Genomic DNA, 25482 nt, shown 5'->3' on the forward strand with positions numbered 1-25482 from the left:
AAATTAAGTTTGATTATTCTGCAGGGACCTACAGAACATAAGGGGAACATATGCTGATGTAATCAGAGAATACATGCTGTTATAATATGTCCTGAGGATGCTTATGAAGTTACTGAGATGTGATGGGGTCTCTTAGCCGATTGTCATGGATTGAGAAGGATCTTTGCATGTGAAAAGTTAGGGTTAGTTTGTGAGCTGCTTGATGGCAAACTATATTCCTGAACTTCAAATAGTGTACCAAACTTACTTGTGAAGTAAGATTTCTTTATCTTGTCTGTTTTTATCTTCATCATGGTCTCACAAGGACTTCTGATGTTGTGGAAGTGGAATGCATGCTTGTGCCATTTAAAAGGCAACCTTGATTTGCAGGTCTTGCCCCAATGCAAGTGAGGTAGGGGAAAGGAAGAAGACTAGTAGCTCCATTAAGAATTTAGGAATTTGGGTCTTGGTCTAATCTATGCTATAGCTCCAAAACACAAGACCATTGCATGACATGTTTAGTTGCAGATATGTTTGGAGTATGTGTGTAACTTGGTTGTGAGAGCAGTTAGGATTAAATCTTTCTGGCAAATCAGACTTTCATCTTTGAAGTTAATAGCTAATACTTTATGCTGAACATTACTGATCCTAAATCAAACCAGAACATGATCCTTGGTGTTCAACTGTTGGGTGTTTAAAAAAAATGAATAAAGAAAACAGTGCTAATTTGGGGGGGAGGGGGGAGGGAAGGAAAGATAAAAACGTGCCTGGAAATCAGATCTGGAATTCAATTTTTTTTTTTTAGGCCATTAGTTAAAAATGTGATTACGTTGTGCTTTGAAAACTGTCTCAGACAGTCAGCAGAAAACATTCTTGTATGACTTCTAAAAGGAAAAACAAGTGATTACAGCCATTTCTTATCGATTTTTTTTTCCCTTGTTTATTCTTCCTACCACAGCATTTTCAGACTTTATTAAGTGTCAAAGGTCAAGCTCAGTTTGCCATGAAATCCAAATGCATGTGTTTTTCTGTTAATGATTGACTTCAGCCTTCCTTTAAAGGTTCCTGAAGGCTTAATACTTATAATCTCTACCAGAAATATTTTGCCTAACAGTGCACTTCTTACTTCTGAGCTTTTGTTTTAGCTTTTACTAACTTAAACATTTGTTTATTTTCCTCTAACTTTTTAAACTACATAGGAGATCTGCAGTCTCTTTAGTAGTAAAAGTTGTTTGCCTGTAAGAACATATTTTTCTTTAACTGTTTCAGGTTCCTATTTTGTGCCTTATAGTTTGAAGAAAATGTCATGATCAGTTTCCCATGATACTTGCTTTGGAACCACCATTACTATCTGTTTTGTTGATTTGTTAAAGGGAGAGCCAACAAGCAAAAAAGCCCCCAAAACTCTGCCTAAGCTTATGTTATAGAGACTGTTAATTGGATGGTAGTTAAGTAATCAGCTAGTTACAGTGATATGGGATGTTTTGTCAGTGCATGAATGTCCATTTTTCTGACTTTTCTGTTTTCCTGCTACTTATGCTCACAAGGACTTGATCTCAGTAGAAATTCTGATCTTGTGTTGTCATTACTTATGAAGGCAGAGGGTGAAACTAGCTTAGTCCTATTTTTGTAAACGGCAACTTTGGGGATGGTCACTGTATTAAGGATATACATGAATCTCTTCTGGCACTTGGTCATTCATCTCTGTCACACATCATGTCAGAACGTTTATGGTGTATAAAGCCTTGGAAGAAATCAGTGTGTGTTCTGAGTTGATATAATTTTTGTTTCTTACTCCTCTATATGAGTTTATTTTGGTAATTTTACAACATATTCACAAGTTTATGCTTCTTTCCACTTTGTTGCATCAAGATCAAAATGGTACATCCAAACTTGAAGTAGCATTTTGGACTCTCACAAGGCATGTATACTGAAGAGATGCTATGCATAAGCACAGGAAAGCTTACAGCTATTTGTAAAATCTGTAAGTGCAATCTCTTCATTCAGAATAAACTAATTCAGACTGTCTGCTGAAAAGAGAGATTATGCTTTCATGCTTGTGATATGGAAACAGGGTGTCTGTTCAAAGATCTCTTTATTGGGATCCAGTGGGTCTTATATAGTTCTTGGTTTCTGACTCGTATCTTTCAGTAATAAGGTTATTCAATAAAATACTTGTTCCTCAGGAACAAGAAAAAAAGAAAGAGTGAGGAAAAAAACAGTGTCTTATATTCCTGTCAAATACTTCCACTAGGCCCTGGTTCATAAATCTTTGTGTATTGGCCATGATCTCTTTGAGTGTGTTGTGGAAATCTAATTAGATCCTTTATAGAGAATTCTGATTCTTAAAGCCTGTTCACGATAGTTTTGGTGTCCAAAAGAAGATGGTATTTCCTTGCACTAAATTCTCTTTGTCCAAAATATTTTAGAATTTTCATTTAAATTGGGATTTAATTTTTTGTTTGTTTTTTTTGGTAGTATTGCTTTAAGGGAGAACCTAGCTCAGACATCTGCAAACTATACACTTGTAAGTAAGCAAACTGAAAGCTGTAGTCACGCAACCTGAGTTCAGAGTATAGGATACTTCCTGCGGCAGCATTATGTCATAAATTTATTTTTAGTCCTTAAACACATACTTTCTGTAATGGGATCAGCAGATCTCTTTTGAATAGAACAAGCAGTGCACTTTTTTGACAGTAGGAATTCTAAATGTGTCAATACATGCATTTCAACATCTGCTTTCCTTTTCTACTGATGTACTGTTCTGTGACCTGTGGATTGCTCAGTAATGGGAACAGCTACGTAGAAATTCAGTTGCTCTCCCTTTTGCGCCCATAACTAATGAAATTCCTCAGAATTCACGAGAAGCTACTGAGCAGTCTCTGAAACAATTTTCACAGGCGTGTGTAAGCAAGGCATGTAGCACAAGGCATTTGATGTCGTCTTTGCTACCCAAAGATAGGTTGGGTAAAAATAGGGTTGGCAATTTCCCGGAGCCTGACCTACAGAGCCTCTCTGTGGACATGGGAGGGTATTCTGATACTTGCTGGTTCTAATGGTTCTGTTGCTCTGTTGGTTACCTAACATCTGTTGAACAATTCCCTCTTTTGGAAACTGCTAGCTTTTCCCTGGAGAGAGAAAAATAGATAATGAATAAAAGAGGATGTATCTGGAGTGCCTTAGGCAAAGAGTCACTGTGCTTCTGGGCACAGGCAACAAGAATAAAACAATACTGATGGAAAAAGTGCATCAGTAGGAGGGAGGTACAGTAGTTCTAAGCAATGAAACTTACATCTATAATGCTAACAATAGCTTTCATGAGATCTACTTGTAAGGATCTATTTGGCTTAGAATTCAAGGATACCCTCAACTCCTTCCCATTTCCTCAGGAAAAAAAAAGGGGGTGTGTGTTTAATCTTATGGCTTAGTTCTATTTTTTTTTTTCTTACCTGAAAGAGTTTTTACATCTTTCTAAGATTCTCAAACAAGGGATTGGTGGTCAGCCTAATATTGCCAACTTAAACTTTTTTTTTCTGAAGAACTGCTAATGTTTAACATGGTCTTCAGAACCCATTTTTTCAAGCAGCAGGGGTTTAGAACAGTATTCTTCCATAAATTATAGTGTCTTAGAATAACTTGAGTTGGAAGAGACTCTGGTTATCTGGTCTGACACCCCTCACTCAAAGCAGGGCCAAGTTAAAAATACATTGAACTTCTGAGTTAGATGACGTTGTTCATGGCCTTGTCCAGTCAAGTTTTCAATATATCCAAGGATGGAAGTTCCACAGCTTTTCTGGACCACACGTTCTGGTGTTTGACTACCTTCATGGTAAAAAATTGTTTCCTAACATCTAATTGGAATATCCTTTATTGCAGTTTCAGTTGGTTTTTGTCCTGTCACTGTGCACCACTGAAAAGACACTATCTCTATATTCTGTAATAATAACCTGTTAGATACCTGGAGGCACTAATTAGATCCCTTTTGAGGTGCTGGTTTTCTCATCTGCAGGCTGAACAAATTCAAACTTCGTAGCCTGTCCTCATACACGAGCATGTTGGTGGCTGACGGTTAGACTTGCTGAGTTCTTGTGTTATTGCTGAGTAATTAATATGGCAGATTAAATTCAGTGTACGTATGTGTCTCATGGTGAGAAATATAATCCAAATACATGCTGGGGAAAAAAAAAGGCCTCTACATCAGTCATTACCATTAGCAGGAAAATAAGGTCATGGATAGTTTTCTAAACATCTTTGCTCTGAAGCAGTTGCAATACTTTAATAAAAAAAAGAAGGGGAAAAAAAAAAGAAGGATAATTAGGAGATAGAGAATGAAAAAGAGTTGTTAGCACAGAAACTTATTGTTTGTCCTGTATTAAATACTGTATGCAGTTCTGACTATGCTGTCTCAGAAACAGTATGATACAATTACATTAAATATAAAGGGGGGAGAGGGAAAAGTATATCTTCTGTACAAAGACAGACTAAGTCAAAAAGATGCCGTACTTTGGAGAAGAAACTAGTATGAACAGATCTGATAAAGGCATATAAAATCATAGGTTGCAAGAGAAAGTTTAGCAGGGATGATTAGTTCGTATTTCTTACAGCAGAGGCATTAAAGTATGAGCAGGTTCAAAACAAAGGGGAGTTTATTTTTTATGTGGTGCTGGTGCCTGAGCATGTTCTGTAACTGATTACAAATAAAATGCAGTGAAGCCAAAGTAATATTGATGGAACTAAATGTTCTTGAAGAATGGTTAGATGCAACTTTCTGCTTAGGAGGTTTCTAAGCTGCTTCTTGCTGGATGTTGGGAGGACATAGCCAGGGAAAAAGTATTGCAGGATGCTAGCTCTCTTTCAAATATTCTTTGAGTATTTTGTGGTGGTCAGAAACAGGATACTCGGCTAAATCAGTCTTTGATGTACACTGTATTACAATTCTTTTGTTCTTAAAAATAAATGCCATGTAAATGTGATTATGCAGGCAAGGAATTATTAATACTAGCTGGAGACGAGCAAATTATCTCCAGAAGTAACTTTGAACAACCACTTCTGTTTCTTCCAAAACAGGATCTCTCAAATTCCCAAGCTACACTCATAACAAATCTTGTTATGGAAGCCAATCTTCTGCTTTGCTGAAGAGAATATCCTTATATGTAAATGGCCATAATAGAAGTGGAGGTCCTTCACACAGCCCATAGTTGAGTTATAGAGTAGTTTGCTGTAACATGTAGCAGATGCTGAAAAATGTCTAAGTGTTCCAGGAGAGGATGGCAGTTCATGGAGGAGAAATCGCCAGAATATTGATAAATACACTGAAAAAAAAAGTAATGTCCAAATTCGTTTAGTAGGAAAAAACAAAAAAAACCTGGGTTTGGAAGTCCCTCAGCTGTTAATGGTTTGAGGCTCGGAGAGTACATACAGGCTTCCTTATTCTTGCGTAAATCATAACTAATAACTTAATGGAAGCATGAAGATTTTAATATTGTAATTATTGTCCTTCTCTTTTCTCCAAGTATTTTTATAAAATACAAGGAAACCCCTCCTAAATATATTCAAGTTGAGCTTTCGGAAGTTAATTCAGTGCCATTATTTAAGCAGTTATATTAACTCTGCATTATGGTTTAATTGTAATAGGCTACTTCTGCACAAACCTTTTAAGTGTGAGACAGTGAAACATTTTTAAACATCTGCCATTCATATAACTTGTCCTATATTGTTTATTTTACACAATCATTTTAAAATAATTTATTTCTTAGAAAGCTGCTTTGTAGAATACTTTCCACAAAACAAGAATTTCACATACCTTCAGTATGAGAGAAGTATTATTTCCATCTTATAAATCAAGAGATTGACTCTGAAGCAGTTTCTCTGATTCTGTACTTTCTGTTCATTATGAGGTAGTGCAAGAATTTCTTATTATGCAGCATCATTATAGTTTGTACTTAAAAGTATTAGCAGTGTAGTACGGAGTGAACTACTGTACTGGTTATATAATGAGATGGTAGGAGAACTGATTTTTAGGAAGGATGTCTGACAGTGAGCAGAGGTACTGGTTTAGGGGATGGCTGGCCAGTCTGTTTTGCAAGTGCTTAAACAACAGTGTAGCTATAGGTCTTTGCACATGAGAATCTGTTATATTAAACGTAGAAAGTTTGCTCTCACTTCCACAGTCTGTGCTTCTGTCTTAGTATGTGTAGTGCCAAACAGGTTATTCTGCAAGCTATCCAGGGAACTGTAATTTTACTGCTGCCTTGGTTTGCTGCATGAGCTACACAAACACACATCTGATTTTTTTAATGTGGGGAAACAAAATATTTTTTAGTTGATTTTGAAACGTCAATTTAAATATTCTTCTCTTTACTTGCCTCATATCACTTGTCTTGAAAGACACTTGTGAGGATAAAACTGATAACATTCTTATTGTAATGCATAGAAAAAATTTGACTGTAAAGAGGAATACTATGGATGAGTAGCCGTTATTTAAATTTATGTGTGATAAAGCATTCCAATGCCATATCGTATTAATGCTTTCTTTTCTGTTGTCTCATAAGTCCTAGTGCTTGAGTCTAAAGAATGAACTAAAACATTGAACAGCTTGGTTCATAGTTTGGTAGATAAATATATATTACACAATCTAACTGACAATGGGAATGATTTTGTGAATGCTCAGATATTAGATACTATGTTTATAGCTGAAGACAAAAGACACTTTAAAATAAGGCTGATTTTTAAAAACTCATGGTAAAACAGCAGCATATTTGTGGAGTATGTGGTATAGTTTCATTGATATAGACTTTTGAACAGAGAAATAATTAAAGAAATATGAGAACATATACTCAGATTATAGCGGAAGTACATACATTTGTAGTGAACTGATAGGAAAAGAACATGTAGCTGTGACTTTTCATTTTGGAATAATTTTAGTTATAATAAAGTTTGGGTTTTTTTGTAATCTATTATGTGTTTCAATGGCACAGAAACAGACTTTTCAGTATAGATGCTACCAATAGGCTCTCTGGTCTGATATTTTTATCTTAAGGATAACTTCTGTTCCATCGTCTGGGGAAGCTTGGAAACTGGTTATTCTGCAATTACACATTTTGAGGAGCTAATTCTTAACTTCCAGTGCCTTAAGGAAGGTTTAAGTCCTTAAAGTAGTAATAGCTTTTCTTCTATGGCAATCAAAATGTTTTGGGTATGAATATGAATGCAGTTATATGTAGCAGTTAGGTGCTGTATTAGTATCTGAATTAGCAGCTCTGGAATATAGCCAGCTTGTGGTCAGGAAAGCGGCCAATAGCCTGGAGGAGAAATGTTCTAATTAATATGTAATAACTGCTCTAGAGAGCTCTCGTTATTCTGGCAAGCTGCATTTGTAATTTTTCATATTACTTGTTTGGGACAGTTGTAATTTCTATTTAAAAAATGTGGAAGACAATTCCATGTACCTTTTTTCATACTGAATGAAAAGTGTAAGAACGCTTGAAAACTTACTTGAGCAAAGTGAAATAGAAAATTACTTGGATCTATTGAATACATTCTATAGCCATCAATTTCTTCATAGGATCAAGATATTGCAGCACGAATTATTTGCCTTAAGGAAGTTAACGATTTACATGTGTGCTGTTCTGTTTATATCTTAATTCTTTTTGGTGCTAGGTTTCTTCACAAAAGGTGAATGAATATAGTAAATTTTCTTGAACTATACATACATGTGAAGTTAAACGTCAAGTACATTCTTTTCATTAAATAATAAAGCTGTTCATACAAGACATGCCAACAACATCTCTAAGTTACATTTCTGTAGGATCCAAGAGCCTCGTATTAAATTAAAGTTGTAATTTAAAGGGCTCCGGTTTCCATTAAGGAGATAACTGGTAAAGCATGGGCTCCCAATTCTGCAGTTTGATCGTAGTGCTGTTCTGAAATGCTTCAGATAAGGCCGTTGTCCTTCCTCTTAACTGTCTGTTGTGTTGAAAATCAGTGGGAACCTTTCTTCTCTTTTAGGCTTTGCCTGTCATTGCTGTAACAAAAAGAAGAGAGAATCAAGTGATAAGAAAGGCATATTTCTTTCATTAGTACCTGGAAGCACGAAGAGAAAAAAATCAGCATGTCGTTAACTGAATGTAATTTGAGCTGCATGTTTTCACTTCAGGCTTTTATATTCCAGTTATTTTATTGGCTGTATAAGCCATTAAAAAGTACTGTAAAGTATTTGATTTCACTGAAGAGAATGCTAATTGAATCGCAGCCTGTGCTAACTGGAAATTAGGACTGCTGGACTTGTATCTGTGGCTCTGAAGTAATTTAGCCTGTGACTTTATGCAAGCTACTTAAACTCTGTTTCAGTTGCCCAGTTTCTTGACCTGTTTGTCTCCATGAACGGGGTGCATGTACCTGTCCGTGTGAGATTGGATTCTCATAACCAGTAATCTCTGGTGGCCTTGTCTAGTGCCACAGTTGCCTTTGTGTCTTCTCATACCTAGGCAGGAAGGCTGGCAGGAGGTTCAGCCATTCCTTGGTACCTTCATACCACCATCTGATGACAGTGAGTCTCATAATGACCACTTCTCAAGACTTAGCTGCCTTTCCTCTTGGCCTTGCTGATACCCCAGGTGTTACAGGTACTCTGTGATTCTTGGTGCTGCCCTGCAAGTCATGCAGAGATGCTGAGGTCTGTTCATGGTGGTGGAGCTACCATTTATTTGGAGGGGTAACAGGAAGCCATGGACATTCTACTTTCTAGTGTTTGCAGTTTCCTTTGGACAGTAGCACTGCAGGCTCTATATAGCTCACTCTGGGAAGGATAACTAAAAAGATGAGGAGTCTTGTAGAAGTTGAACTTCTTAGAAGCTTTGCAACTGGCTGGTCTCCAGGCTGTATGAGAGCATTTACTCCATCTGAGTCCTGCTTACAAATTGTAGTTGGTATAATGTTGTCTTGCAACATCAGGAGACATCTGGGCTGTAAAATGGGACAGATCTCCATCTTTTGCCACACCCAAGGTGCATTTGAGTCTTCCTTGACTGCAAGGGAAGAGAAAGGACAGAACTTTCATAAATTTGGTCTCTACCTTTCAATCAGTGTCACAGGGGCCTTGTTTGTCCTAGTCTTTTGTGCTCTCCCTTTATACAGCTCATGTTTCTGCTGCAGAGGTGCAAGGTTGGCAGGGCTATCTTGTCTGGGTTAGTCATACCCAGGAAATGCAGGAAATAGGCATAAAAGTACATCACTCCATGCACCTTGAAACTCCATTCTATTTATCACATGTCAAAAAAACCCTAATACCACCCCCCACCCCCCCTTTGCTCCAAACAGTTAGGTCATGGTTCATTGAGATCATTGTTTGCACTAAAATAAAGGTTTTATTTCTTGTACTCTCATTTCTGTTTTTCTCTAGCCATCTGTTCCCTTTTGTCTTTCATTTACATTGTGAACTCTTTGAAGAAATATTTTTTTTGTTTGCTTGTTTGTTTTGCTCTGTTTTCTTTAGTGCCTTGCACAATGGGGTCTTCATCAATATGTAGGGCTCACTGGTGCTTTAACAACACTAATTGTAAGTCTTGGTATTGATAGATATACTTGCAAATATTCTTCATTAGGTCTCTTGGTTATATTTTTTCCAGAAAATTTTATTTGCCCTTATCACTGAATCACAATTGTTTATCTAGCTGTGTCTTTAGGAAAGATATTCTAAACAAAATTCCAGTTACACAGATTCATCTTCTTTCATGTTCCATACAATTCAAAAAGAAGTTAAAATATTTCTTCCAATGCATCTTGCATCAGTAGCTTTTTCTACTACCTGTTTAGATCAATTTTTTTTTTCCCAAATAGATGGGGACATTTACCCACCTGAATATATTTGTTGTACCTATTGTGCTACAGCAGCTTGATTTACCTTTATGCCGTGGGAGAACTGTTGGGTGTAACATCAGTAATGCATGTTTGAAAGAATGATTAGATGATAACAGGTAAATGATGTGGTTCTGAACACCTGTATGAAGTGAAGCAGAAAGTTGACTTTTAATTTAAAATGAATTCAATTCTCTTCTACCTAAGTTATTTGAAGATATTTTTGGTACACTTGGAATAAAAACCACACTTGTGGCTGAAACTTTACTGTACTCACCTGAACTGAATCTTAAGGATCTAAAGACTCATTTATAAACATAGTACAGTTTTAACAATGTCTGTAAAGCTGGACCAGTATCAGATGTAGTGATATTTTCCCATTATATATGGAAATGGTTGTACTAGCTCAAGTTATTTTAGTTTAAAATGAAATCATATTTCTAGTGTGTATGTTACAGTATAAAAGCCTATTATTCGTTTACTCATTAATAATGTTCAGTATGATCTAGATCTATGTAATTATGTTAAAAAATTGTTAATTTTTTTCAGCAAACCTAGCCGTTTAAACTCATTCAAGTCTAGAATTAAATCAAGTGAAATGTGCTAATTGATGTCAGAATGGATATGGAACCTCAAAGGTATCTTTAATGGCCTAGTCATCAGTTTGAATATTAGGTTGGTTACTGGAAGAATAATTGCATTTTTTTTTTTTTTAAAAAGTAAAAGTAATAATAACGTCTATAGCTAATTGCATTTGTTGAGCTGATAAAGTCTAAATTAGTTGATTATGTAAATTGGTCAGGCTTTTTTTACCATGTTAGGTAAATAAATACCTCCATCCCTGGAGGTATTTAAAAGACGTTTGGATGAGGTGCTTAGGGACATGGTATAGTGGTGGTCTTGGTAGTGTTAGGTTTATGGTTGGACTCGATGATCTTAAAGGTCTTTTCCAACCTATACGATTCTGTGATTCTGTGATATATTTTAAAATGTATTTAAATATTTTTAAAATAGTTATCTAATTGTTACCCAGCTTTTATCTAAGATTTGTGTTGCTGAACTAAAATAAATACTAGTTGAAAGCTTAAATCATTTGGTCTTCTAAAATGCTGTCTTTTTCTATTTTGCAGCATGGGTGAACTCTCTTTCTATGGGGATGGTCTTCTTCTGTTCTCCAATAGTCAGCATATTCACAGACCTGTTTGGTTGTCGAAAAGTAGCTGTTATTGGAGCTGCAGTAGGGTTTGCTGGACTCCTTTCAAGTTCTTTTGTAAGGTAAAAAAAATTCTTTTCTTTACATTTGAAGTATTTTATCAATTTTACAGTGTAGAGGCAATGCTGATCCTATCAACAGAATATGAAGGAGTAAGCAGTGCTACTTTATATTATCTGTTAGAGTAGAAAACTTGTTTTATTTGTTTTTGTCTTTCTAACTATGACTTGTGAAAACTCTCAAGTGGTACTTTCAACTTCAAAAGTAATTTTAAAAATATAATATAACCTCATAACAGCACTCCCTGTTTAACAGGAACCACTATGTATAAATGTATCAACAGCAATACTAATGCTATAAGATCAACAGTGTTATCCTGGATAAACTTGTTGTATGTTTGCTTGATGTATGCTGTGTTTTAGCAGGTACATAAAAATTGTTTCTGTCTTCCCCCCCTGCCCCATCCCCTCAATTTGCTTTTAAAACACTGTTTTAATTTTGATAAATATGCAGTATAGGACCTCCAGGAAGGTGTTAATGTTCTAGTAAAACTTGATGTTTTCTTCTATTCTTACTGGTCCAATTGCCAAACACAGAGATAGTGAAAAACCTTGGTATAATGACATACTTAGGGCTTTTTGGCGTTATTAAGAAAATCTCAGTTTGTTCTTGTGGTATTGAAAAAACTTGAACAGTAGCTGAGTGCTTTTTTTCTCCATGTTACACTTCATTTTGTACATTTTTGTAACTTTTGCAGAATAAATCCTAAGAAGTTCAAGAGCAGCTGATTTGTTGGACATGCCCAATAGAAGATGAGGAAACAGGAAATTTACTCACTTATTCTAGTCATCAGCAGAAATTGTTTAGTGAAGATAGGGTAAGAAGTAGCAGGAAAAAAAAGGCATAGTTACCTCTAGTTCTCAGTCTGATCCCCCACCCTCGCCCTTAGCAGAGTAAGTACAGGAATAATCAAAAGCAAAATTCAGAAGAGTTTTTTACATAGGTGAAAATGTATCTGTGCAGACAGGCTTGTGAAAATGTGTTTTCTTTCCCTGTACTCTGAACCAGATAGATGTGAGCTGGCTGTGATCTGGATGGATGAATATCCATGCTGTGTGGCACTATGCCTGAGCTAATAAGTCTAGTTTGGGCGTATGTCCCCTAATGTGAAAACATATCTACAAATTTATAGAAAGAGAAGACAAATAGTTCTGTCTTAAGTACTGAGACTAGTGTTTATATTTATTTGTGGAATAACTTTTATTTATGGGAAAAAGAAAGCTTTGTTTTCTTGTTACATGAGCAAGTTTATGTTTTTTATTTTATTTTTTGGTTAAGCCAAGTGCAAATATTTTGCTTAATTCATTTTATTAAAGCAAACACACAAACCCCCCACTTCCTGATACGTTTTAAAAGGCTTGTTACCACAGGTGAGGTAAAAACTAAAAGAACGCATCTTGGAAAAGTCTTTCTTCCTCCTTGCTTCCCAGTAGTATGTTAAGTGATGAATACTAAAACAGTCTTGTTATTATAAATTAAACGTCTTGATAAAGGAAAGATGTTTTCTTCCTTTGAACAAAATGGTATCATCCTTGTTTCCCTCATATCCAATGGAACAAGGGCACAGAAGAGGCATGCAAAAGGAAGTTATTTTGTAAAGGTTTCAAAAATATTTTAGCTTATTTGAATTTTGTTTTAGAATTTGAGGAGCACTTTGAAGGGAGAGGTGAATTCTTGTTAGAGTACATGCCATGTTAATGTGCATTCTTGGTGTTTCATTATGTTACCTATGCTAAAATAATTTATGCCTATGATGTTATCAGTTACTTGAGGGAGTATAGTTCAGATAGAAGTCAATGTTCTAAAAGTAAAATATTGTACAGTAAGTAAATGTAAATGAGTTACTGCTTTTGTTACATACCGATTTCTTAATATAAATTTTATCTCTTAGGAAGCTGAGATGTGAGAGTATTTGTAATGCAGGAAAATATTTTAGTATGTATGTTGTGCTACAGGCTCTTTGAATGAATCTACAGATGGAAGCAGAACTGCTCTGTCCTTACTGTATTATGTTCCTCCTCTCATTTTATAACTTCTGTTTTTATTTTTCCTGGTTATTTTCCATTGATAAAGGTAACCAGTCTTCCCCCTTATGTTGTTTCTGCTGGCTTACCTTGTGTATAATCAGTTTTAGAAATCGATAGTTTAATGTAGAAAGCAACAATATTATGTTACACAAATATTCTTTTTCACAATAATACACAAAACCAGGGTTCCTGGTGTGAGACCTTTTTTAGTCAAATACTGTTTTCTAAGAATTTCTGTAACTGCATGGGAAGCTTGCAGAGTGTGTTTTGGTATAGAGGGATGCTGGCAGGTAACATCCTACCATGAAAAGCACTACATAAAACATTCATACTCCTTAAAAAAAGTTAACATATTGGCTAACAGGTTAAATGGTTTTCTATAACTGCTTTAAAAGCACGTGTTAGCTGATAGAAAAAAGCCCATGGTTCATTGAAAACATAGTATTTTTTTTTAAAAAATAAATAAATCATCATGTGCCACCTCAGAAATCTTGTATAAAAACATTTCTCACACATCGCCTCCTTCATCTAAATGTAAAAAATGTTTCCTTTGACTTATTAATGCTATAATACTAATTTAATTATACTAACACTGTTACTTCATACTGTTAAGAATTCTTGCACAAGTACCTTTTAATGTCACATGTCTGCCTGTGATCTAATACAATGGCTCTGCTTCATTTCAGTTGTATAGTAGATGGTAATAGTAGAGAACCTTGTGATGAAGATCCTCCTTAATATGAGCTGAAATGTTTCATTCTTTATTGATGTTTTTTCCTATTTCTTTCTTAGCATATCCAATGTCTGGATCAAAACACTGAATTTAGAATATTTAATAAAAGGGATTATTTGTCTAAAAAAATTAATACCTAAAAAGTCCATAATTTGCTAATAATACATTATATTACCAAAACTTGACAGTATTTTTGTTTTATTTTTCATTATTAATGATGTTTACTACTTTTGCTATTGTATTTTCATAATAAACTATGTAAATACTTAATTTTTCTGGATTCATGAGGAGTGTTCAGTATTGCATTAGAACTGTTAGCACAGTGAAGAAATGTGTAAATCAAACCAATATAATTTTCTTTGGAAAAGAAAAACCCAAAACCCCAGCAATGGTTGAACTTATATTTGGCTTATTCACCCTGACAATGATTTTTAAAACTTTTTTAGCCAGACTATTTGGTGTAATTATACTGAAATATAATTTTGCTTTTTTTACCTGTTCAGTGAATTCTATGAAATTTTCAGTGGAAGAAAATAGAATAATTGCTGAATTAAGCTGACACAGTGTATTTCAACTATAAGTACATACAAACTCTTAACGCACTTCTGTAAATATGTCAATTCATTGAAAAACTGTCTTGCATATGGTAGGTGAATGTGAGCATACAGTGTTGTACAAAACACTAATGATTTTTTCTTTTTTCTTTTGATATAGCACCATTGAACCTCTATATTTCACCTATGGAGTCTTATTTGCCTGTGGCTGCTCATTTGCATACCAGCCATCCTTGGTCATTCTCGGGCACTATTTCAAGAAACGCCTTGGACTAGTGAATGGCATTGTCACTGCAGGCAGCAGCTTGTTCACCGTGTCACTGCCCTTCCTCTTGAGAGTTTTGATCGATTCTGTTGGCCTATACAACACCTTGCGGGTCCTGTGCATCCTTATGTTTATTCTGTTCCTGGCTGGCTTTACATACAAACCCCTTGTTTTCAACACCAAAGACAAGGAGGGAGGAAAGAAGGGAAAGTTCAGATTTCCTTCTGAAAAAAAGATTTGCAATTTCTCTGTTTTTAAAGTTCTCAGTTACCGAATCTGGGCTTTTGGGATCCCAGCTGCACTTTTTGGATACTTTGTGCCTTATGTTCACTTGGTAAGTGCACGTTTCTTCCTACATATGATGTATTTAAAACTATAGCTATTTCCCTTTGTGTTGTGGACAAAGAAAATGATTGGTGATAGGAAGCAGTATTTAAAGTGCAAGTTGTGTTGGGGAGAAACATGAAATTAATTTTGATGTTGTCCGATTAAAAGAGGGCTCTAATCAGAACTATTAGTTGAGCCAGTTAAAATTTTAGTTCCTTGTTCTCAATCTAAGGTTTAAAATACTTTAAACATGAAAAGAGACATTTGAAAAATATTCTGTACTATTCCAAAGAGAATTATCTATTTTGGTACTCAGCTGCATGCATTGCCAATGATATTTGTCCATTTCAGAGGAATAATGGAAGGAGTAAATAACAGAAAACTGGTAAAACTTCTAATTTTTGTTCCTTTAAATTGAGGTATATTTGTTAAAATGTGCATTTTTAGGGTATATTTTATTGACCATTTTCCAGGTTTATTAAAAGCAAAATACTTGGATTTTTCTGTCTCTCAAACTTTAGGTTTTTAGTTTACCACTACAGGACTAATATCCTGTTATGTAATACTTCTAGCTGCCAATTCATCTGGTTTTTATTGCTGTCTACAGTAACTGACAGAGCTTTAGCTTCTGATGATAGGGAAGCTGTCAATCAGCCATTTCTTATACATGTACTAAAGTTAATTTGTTTCCCTAGCAGAATTTTTTTTTCTGTAGTATATAGTTACTCTAAGAAATTTTGATGCAACTGGGAGATGCATTACATGAAATGTATCTGGCTGGCACTCATTGCACTACTTACTTAAATGGTGAATTATTTTTGAATGGCTTCCTGGTGGTGCTGTCTAAACTGAAGTGGTGCAAACCAAAAGGCTTAAAAGGGAAAGGGGGGGAAAAAAAAAAGCCCACAACCTGCACTGGGATGCTCTATTTAGACCATTACACATCCTCTTATTCAAGAGTATTTGATAAAGAGCATGAACTAGTAGAACTAGTACCCACTACAAAGGCAGAAGGATCATATTAATATTTATTATTCATCCATGATAGAACAGTAAGATTAATGATAATGTCTTGAATTTTGTCAAAAATTTTCAACTCCTTAAAAGCCCACAGGTTTGTATGCAATATAGCAAGTGGTGTCACTGCTTTCTGGTAATACATTCATTAGATTACTGACTCTGCATCAGATATTTATTTTAAAAATTACCTTAGGGTGGGGGCTGGTTTGTTTTTGAGCAGCCATAAACTGACTTTCATTCATGGCTAGTTCTTATTACTTAGTTTTTAATTGTGTAGATCTTATTCTATAACACTTAGACTATTTCAAAGAACTGTACAATCGGATGACTAAGCTATTGTGACATCTTAAGTTATTTCCCCATAAGTTTTGTAGAGATGTTTTGAAACAAAAGTCTTTAGAAGAGTAGAAGGGAAGTGTTGTAGAGAAAGCTATTGGATAGATTGTAAATGATCATTAACACTTGCAGAGAACTGAAGAACAAGGCTATACAAGCAGTCACATAGAACCTCTAAAATACCTTTATTTAACAAAAAGCTTGTAATTTTTTACCAAGACGCTTGTGCGAATGCTTCTTGTTTCTAGATTGGACTAAAGGTGCTGGTCGACTTGTAGAGGACAAAACCCTTTGTATCTTTTTTATTATATAATTTTTCTTTTTATAGTGTGCTTTCACTCCTGTTGAGTGCTTTTTTTCACCCCATATCAGATTGGCACAAATTCTAATTATGAAATACAGCTCCAGTACAGGAAAACAACTTGATCAAGGCTGTTTCTAATATAATGTTTGATAACACTATAAAACTATTCCAAAGTACAGTTAGAATCTAATATGTTAAAGATAATATTAAAATTATACTAAGAGATTTAAATTCCAGCCTTTTTTTTGCTCAGAGTTTCAGAGGAACCATAAAGATTAACTATTTATGACATAAAATCTTCAATGGTAGTCAGTTTGCTTTGTATGCCACTTTTGAGAGGGGAAGCTTCACCAGCCCTTAGGAACTCTTCACTGATAAGTTTTATTACCAAAACCCCCTCCTGAAATGCACAAGTTTTTCTTTAATGATTTGTCTCTAAATACTCAGTTTTACTGTGTAATTCTCTGGTCGTCCTGTAAACCAGAGAGGAAAACCTTCTTAAACAATATATAGTAAGCTCCTACTACTTTTAAATAAAACCATTCTAAACAAGAAGCTTAGCTTTCATTCTTGGCTTTGCAGATAGCATTATTAAATGGAAAATAGCTTTATCTTTTTTCTTTTAATCTTTTAAAACATCTGCTTATTTATGATTCAGATTTCTATCCAAAATTTAATTTGAGTACCTTTCAATATACACAAAGAATCCATGGAGGATTGAGGTACTACTTAACTTGCGTTATGTACCCAGGACTCTTGACCATACTCTGAAATATTTAAAGCCTAAACCAAACTTTGATCAGTGAGTATGATAGGGATGGTAAGAAACAGTATGAACTGGAATAAAATTTCACGTGTTTATACTGATAAAGGAACTATGTAGGTCCCATCAATGTCAGATTTCTGTTTGCTTATGTATATGGTCCATTAAGTACTATGTAAGTGCTCATTAATCTTTCAGAAAGCTTGATATACAAATAGTTTAATAAAATAATCGCTGGCTTTACTGATGTTGAAATGGAAAACTAAAACTCGAAATAAATAGCAGTATTTCCACTTCCAGAATGTATAAGATTTTTCTAACCTTCAGTCTTGGATAAGCGATCAGGATGAAAAGAGCTTAATACCTGCAGGTCATATATTTAAGATTATTTTATAATTATTTTGTATGTGATTACCAAGGATGGATGTATCCTCAGTAGCAAAAATCTTTGTGACAGGAAGCAGGCGTTTGAATCGCTGGGTTGGAGGATGCAGTCATAGGAGTAACAGTAAACTTGCTGCTTGGGGCTTAAAGAATGAAGTGATCTTGCAGCTAAAGCCACCATTTCTGTAATTATTTCTACATAAACCTAAACTCATTCAAGAATTTAGGTCTGCTTTTAGATCTAAACAAATGCACATCCCTCTAACTCAAAGTTAATAATTTCAAAAAGAAGGAAAAATATTTTTAATTGAAAGAGGTTATTTATTTTTATGAAAACATGACTAAGTGAAGAACCATAGCATTTATTGCTGGTGGGGAATGATGTATGCTGGGGGGACTATTTAAAGCCTTAGGAAGTCTCTGTGGTTCTGTATTTGAGAAAGTGAATAGATCAGTGTTTATGAAGGAACAGCATGGATTCTGCCCTTCAGCACAGATACTTCAACTCCAGTAGATAGCTCTGGAATTTTTTTGTCCTAGTTTTGTCTGCTTTTGATAAAAAACACATTTTATGTACTTCTGGAAGTACATAAAAGTACGTACTTCCAGATAAGTCAAAGGCTATAAGAAAAAATAACTCTTTGCTTGTACACCTACCAAACCAGACATTACTTTCCTCAGCTTGAAAGTTGAGGAAAAATGAAAGTTACTATTGTTCGATTGTTTACTGTATTTTTAAAATTGTAGAGATACTGGAAAAGGGATATGATACCTGGACAAGTGACAGCTTTTGTTATGCTAAAACTTCTGAAATTTCCCCACCATTAGGGTTGGCTGACAATAGCCAGACTGCTAGAATGGGATGCTGGTTGCAAGTGCCCTAAGAAAAACCACTTATACATGGAGTCTCATGCCTACAACTCTTCCCTTAGCCCTCAGACCTGTTTCCTGTACTTATCAAGTCCAATTTTTCCCACCTGGAAAGGCAGTTTCTGCCAGTGTTGGGTGCCCTTGACCATGTGATGAAACACAGGTGCCACAGGCCCTGCTGGTTAGGGTTGTGTGTCACCACTCAGGTCCATGGTAGCTGGAAGTTGCAGACTTGGTGTGCTCTAGTCACTGCACATCAGCTGCTGTCTGCCGGCTTGGCACAGCAGAGGAGCTCCTAAGGTCCCAGGCAGGGTCTCTTGAGTGCTTCTGAGGCCAGCCCTGATTTCTGTTTGTCTCTCTTGTGTTTTCTGAAGCGTATTGGAAAGGAGGATGCATGTTGTGAAACTTGTAGTAAGAAAGAAATAAAAGCTCATTTTGGGCTTTGGAATAATAGAGTTAGCCAGGTCTTAGCAATTTCAACCAGCTGCACTGTATTTGCTAGATAGAGTAAAAGTCGTTAAAACCAGAGAAAATAACCTGCTCATGAACTAGGCTCTAACTAAAATGAAACAAATCAACAAATGAATTATATGGCATGCTAGATAGGATTCATATCAAGGAGCTGGCAAGAATTACCAGTCCTTGACTGGTAGATATCAGCTGTATGCGAAATAGGCATCATGTTCCTTTTGGCCTTTGTAGAGGATAACCAGAAGGGGAGAGCTTGTCTTATCCCAGTTGAATTGGTCTCAAATTCCATTAGTAGGTGTTCCATTCCCTGTGATTTTTGGGGAATTGGGTTGGGAGAAATACTATAAATAGGTTTTGACTTAATTTTATTATATACTTTTAGCATTAATTCATATTGTTCAATGACAAACTGATAATTCATAGGATTACTAAATCAAATGGTTGTTATTCCCCTCAATTTTAAATCCAGTCTAAACTGCAGTGATTAAGAGTTTTTTCTTGTGAGGTCTCTCTAAAATAGGCAAATAGCCAAATAAAAAACTAGTTTAGTCCATTCAGGTTTAAATTGTGAGTCCACAACAGAAATCTGTCAGATTAATGCAAAACACTCTCCCCACGTTGTTTTTCATAAGGACTATCTCACAAGGAAATAAGTAAGTGTATTTGAATATTAAGTATATTTGAAAGAAAGTATACCTAGTCTCTGTGCCACTTCTTGTCCTGTGCTTGTTCTGCTAATAAACAGAGAACTTCCATTTTTCAGGAATCACAGTCTAATGTTAAGTGTTTAGTGCTGTTCTCTCTTACCCTTTAAAAAGTATGTACTTAATCAGGATCATACATCCTTAATTCTTATGAGCTTGTGAGGTCAATTCTGTTAAAATTTGATACAAGGCCACAGGTTATGTAGTTTAAAAGATATGCTGTTGCTTTTTGTGCTTTATTTAGCAGGGTAAAAAGAAATACTGCTTAAAATGGATGTTGTCACTGCTTAGTGTTTTCTAAGCAGTGACTAAGGTCACTACTAAGGTTCTGTGGTAATTTGTCTTGGGACATGGTTTGATTTAGCAGTTACTTTTATTACATGACTCTTGCTGGTGATAGGTCCTGTCTTATTTATAGTGTTTGACACCATGCAGGATAAAAAACTGAACTGAACAACTGGATAGTTGAACAAAATAGTGCAAATATTTATTACATGTTTTACTTCTAAAAAAGCAACTGGATGGTAAACAATGCAATAAAAATGTGTATTGATAAAGTTTACCTTTCTAAGTCTAAATCTTTTTGTAAAGATATACATACTCTTAAAGAATGGCTAGATCTATTTGAAAATTAGGCTTGTTGTTTAAATATGGTTATAGGCTTGTATACAAAGCTACCCATTAATTGATAAGCAATGTGAAAGCTACCATTACACTGACTATACTCTTAAAACTTCAGAATAGCTCAGGAAAAATAGATTTCAATATTTCTGACCCTGCTTTGCTGCCCGTTTCTTAATTTACTGCGTAAATCTGACTTTTGATGCTTATCAATGTTCATATTCCATGATGGGGACACACTTGCATATGTAGAGATTTTTGGTTAGCAGTAGCTATGTGGAGTGCATGTGTTCTGTGTCTGTGTGCTTTATGTTTAAGACATGAAAAAATGTTGTGTGCCTGGCCATTTTTTTCCAACAACTTCCTTGGGAGAATCTGTCTTAGGAGACAGATTTAAATACTGGATTTATTCTCCTCTGTAGACAGATACTGAAGATTCAGTGTCTCATTGCTTCTCTGAATCTGCATGTACAAAGAATAGGTTCAGCTGGACCTCCAAGGAACAGGGAAGTGAGACTGCAGACTTAATGCTTGGAAAAAATGGGTAGATACTGCCTCAGATTCTAGAAACTGCCACTGAGAAACAAAGCATCACCTTGGACTCTGCTCTAAGATTTTCATCAGCTGTACTGGAAAAGAAAATGCATCTCACAATGAAAAGCAGAGGCTTCCAAGCAGCTGGCCAGCTAAAAGGTATTCCAAAAAGATAGAGTAGCCCCAGGACCACTGTTAGGTACAGACTCTCAGGCTCTGCTGGCATCTTATTTGAAAATATGAGATTCACTGGCTCTGCTGGGAAACTGCTTTTTCAGATTCTTGGGCAAACTTTGTAACAATGAAGTGAAGGTTTAGCCTCTAAATAAGCCTAGCTGCCAGCAGTGGACACTGTGTAGCTGTTTTTCACTAGGAAATAAAAATACCTCGTAGTGTGTATGTCCTCTGTGGTGCTGTGCTTTGCTGTATGAAAACAAGGAATATACTATGCTTGGAAGAATTTGGAGGAGATTCCTTGCTTCCCACGGTATTATATGTTACATGAAGGTAATCAGTTTAGCTGCCTTCTCTTTTTATAGACCTTAGGAATGGCTGGGAAGAAGTGCCAGTAATGACAAGCATTCTTACCAGGCCAGTAATCCCCTGCTCTGCTCAGTCCACAAACAGCTGTGACAGATTGAGTGCCTTGCTGTGTTATCCTTTGGAGACCACTTGGCCTGTTTTGAGCATTTGAGTCAGCATTACCCAGCATGCCTAGTCATCTTGGGCTTTCTTTCATCTGGATAATCCTTCCAGTTCAGTTTGTTTCCTATTCGTTACCTCCCATGGGCTTTCAGCTGTCTTTCCAATGATATCTTTTACAATAGGAAGTTTCCTGGGAAATAGGAAATTACTCACTTTCATCTCCAAAAAAGAATAGGTTTGGGGAAACCTGTTCATCTGCAAACTGAAGTTAAATGTAATTGAGAGACTGGTTCTTATGTCTTAACTTTTAGAATTCAAGATTTCCATTACATTACCACATGTGTGAAGTTCCTTAGCTTGTGTTAGGTCAAAACCATTAACAATACCAGAGCCCTTGTCATTTGAATTATTGACAGCCTGGAGGATTTTAATCCAGGTCTTTGAGGTAGCTGACTAATAGAGACAGAAGTTCTCTACAGAAAATATTTAGTGGTGAAATATTTACAGACCTGATCAAAGAGCTCAGTAGGGTTTTTAAACCCTTGGAAGTCAAACCTTTTCCCTTGGCATAATGAAGGTTATGGTGGCCTCTTTGGTTTCCACATTTGCAGGTGTGTACCTCTCTTGTAATAAGTTCTAGAGCCTGTTCAGGCTTCCAGATCAAAACACAACAGTGAAAATGTACATTGTGCCACATGCCAGGCTACATCTGTGATCACATATGGGCTGTTAAAGGTTGGCCTGTTCCACAGGCAGGTATTTTTTATATGTAGGCTTCTGCCTTCTTGAAATTCTGGAAGAGTTTAGTAAGTGTCTGTGAGGGGCCTCCTTTTGACATCCAGGGCAACTAGTTCACTGCGGGAAGCTCACTAGTTTTAGTGACAGATACAGTGCCCTCAGTATGTAAACTGTCTTTAAGAACTCATGAATCTGTTCTCTGGACAATCTCTGGGCTTAAAGATAGCTACGCACAATACTGCAGTTGTATTTTCTGTTATCAAAGAGAAAGGTCATGGTCCTTCTGCTGCATAGGGAAGCTTTAAAGCAATGCATTTCAGATATATCTCATCAGAACAGATGATGGGCACTTAAAGGCTAAATCATTTAGGCAGTCTGCTTCTCAGATGGAAGCTAAACTGCATTCAAAATCTTCACCATCCTAACAAGACACATTTTTATTCCTCGGAGGGGCATGGAGATGGTTGGAATCTCTGTAAAGTACTTTGAGTCATAAGAACTTTTTAATGCATATAAACAAACTCATTTTCTAGGCTGCATCACAAAATCAGACAGCTCAGATAAATATTCGTCTGTCCTCTGTGTGGCTTAGTCTGTCTCCAGACCTTCTGTTTGTTACTTTAAAGTTGTGCGGTCTAGTGCTGTGCCCACATAGTCTGTCCTTGGACAAAAAGATAGTGCTGTCTACTGGTCTGTAATTCCTATCTTTTGCTGGAACATCCATTTTGTTCCTGTTCTTTAGCTAAGAAAAGTCGTCTTTTTTTTTCCTCCACTTTAGAAACAACATCATGAGCAGGAGGACTTGCTGATATGCTGCAGATTTTTGTTGCCAGATTTGATTCCCCCCCTTTCCCCTCCATAGTGTAAGATCTTTGCCTTCATGTGATTTAACTATTCTACAGCTGTTTTATGACCTTGGACTGCCTTCTTAAATTGAACCAGGATGATTTGTCCTTCGGCTCTGTTCTTTACCAGCCAGCTATTTTGACTTGTCTCTACCCATTTCTTGCTCTGTATCAGTGATGTGCCTTGTTTTTGTTAATAAGAGATACGATTCTGCTGAGCAAATTCAATGTTTAAACCTTTGCCCCCTAGAACATGTGCCAATAAAAACTGTCTTCCTGTGCAATCAACTTGGAGAAATGAAGAACCAAGCTCTCATGAGATCCTCTGTACCCACAGTTTTTCTAGGAACTTACTTGAAATTCTTGCTATGTACTTTGAAAACTGTATTCAATTCCATATACTCAGTTTCTGAAAGGCCTTATTTATTCAGATTGAAACAGTCTCTCTATTCTGCCCATTTGGAAAAATAGCCATTTTCCACTTGTAAACTGCGCCCTCCCCAAGCAAAAGCTTTGAGTCATTAAGAAGAATTATACTGGAAAATATGAAGGGTATAGAAACCACCCAAGATTCCCCAAGCAGGTCTGAGCTGCCATATCTGGACAAACTATAGGATAGTCAGGATCAATCTCACTGCAGCAGTCAACATTCTGCTCAACAAGACCCTAGTCATCATCCATAACATTGCTTACAAATATTTTTGTAACTCTTCAAGCCCCGCATACTGATGTCGTGTTCCCTAAATATTGTCAAGTGTGACATTCCTAGATTGATTCCTCATTTGAGAAACTAGCGTTTCAGTTGCTGCATTGCAAGAGTGGTCATCTCCAGTCAGTGGCAGTGGCAGTTGCTTTGTGTTCTCTGCAGCGGGACGTGCATCTACTCAAGGAGCCATAGGAGAAAGGAGTTGCATACCTTGCAATAAGTGAAGCTCTTCACGTTGTGCATTCTGTGTGCACAGTCCTAATCCTGCACCTCTCTCATCCCTTTAAGTCCTATGCCCCTGGATTCCACAGTGGAGACAAATAGAAGCACAGATATAAATGCTGTCCTTTATGTCTGAGTGCAAAGCATGATGAAAAGTATGATGTATACTGTATGGGCTCTAGTAACCAAAAATCTCTAAACTTAAACATACAAAACACATGCATATCCACAATGCATACACATAGCACATCTTGAAGAAATTCATTTCTTGTAAGGTAAGTACTGTCTCTGTTTTGTGAACCACTTGTATTATGTCATAAATTTGCTACTTTTAAAATGTTGTGTAAAATAATGTTTCATATCTAATTGGTATGTCTGGTTTTTTTACTCAAACTGGAAAAAAATCAGCCTCCATCACTACATTCACTTTTGTGGGCTGCTGTTCAAGAAACTTGTTTATTTCTTCAGGTCTCCTACATCAGTCATTTGTCTACTACATCTTTTATTTCCCAGAATCTGCTGTTAGTCTGTTTTGTAATGATAGGGTAGTATCTTTTAAATTATGTCTAGTACTAACAGATAACTGTGTGTCAAACAGATATTTCTCTATACTGTAGATAATCTAAAAAAGTTAAAACTGTAGGTGTAGCTGTCAACTTTAGCTCTATTACCTTTCTCATCCACTTAATCTACCATATTCTGTCTCCAACGGAAGACTAACAAGGCACTGGTTCTGTAAAGGTCCAATGTAATCATTAAGCAGATATCTCTGAGACCCCAAATCTTCAGTGGCTCCCCATGCTTTACTTGCTTTTCTAATCTTTGCATTTATCTCCCTTCAGATCTCAACATCTGCTGCAGTTTGACTGCCCAGGTTAGTGAAATTTTCCCCCTTTATCCACTTCTGTAATTATCCCGTGCACCCATTTCTTTCCTGGTATTCCTCAGTGTTGATCCGGCACTCTTTATTCTTAGCTAGATTGTCAACTTTTGGCATTGGGGGTGGTGGTGGGAAAAGAAATAAATTATTTCCTACTTTATACTTGTAATTGTTATGAAAGCATATTTAAACTCTGTTTTCTAAATGAGTACTGGAGAAGAATACAAATCATAAGTACAGAAAGAATAGAAATGGAAAAGAATTTAAAAAATGTTTTCTGTTTTTTTTTAGAAGTAAAAGTAAATGAAAGTTTACAAAAAAAATTTTAGGTAGCAGGTATATGCAGGTACAAGCAATAGGATCATGTTGAAGGATAACAGCAAAGCAGTCTTTCTCAGGTCTATGCAATACTAGCAGATTGAAAGG

The 25482-nt window shown here is 36.0% G+C and overlaps 1 protein-coding gene across 1 annotated transcript in view; it reads left to right on the forward strand.

Moving 5' to 3' along the window:
• Positions 1 to 25482, forward strand: part of SLC16A10 (solute carrier family 16 member 10) — a 79933-nt gene that overhangs the window by 34723 nt on the left and 19728 nt on the right. The window contains exons 2-3 of the mRNA XM_075498562.1: positions 10965 to 11109; positions 14582 to 15020. Of these exons, the coding sequence (XP_075354677.1) occupies positions 10965 to 11109; positions 14582 to 15020 (584 nt within the window). The remainder of the gene's footprint in view (positions 1 to 10964; positions 11110 to 14581; positions 15021 to 25482) is intronic.

The sequence above is a fragment of the Mycteria americana genome, chromosome 3 (assembly GCF_035582795.1).
Source record: "Mycteria americana isolate JAX WOST 10 ecotype Jacksonville Zoo and Gardens chromosome 3, USCA_MyAme_1.0, whole genome shotgun sequence".
Classification (NCBI taxonomy): domain Eukaryota; kingdom Metazoa; phylum Chordata; class Aves; order Ciconiiformes; family Ciconiidae; genus Mycteria; species Mycteria americana.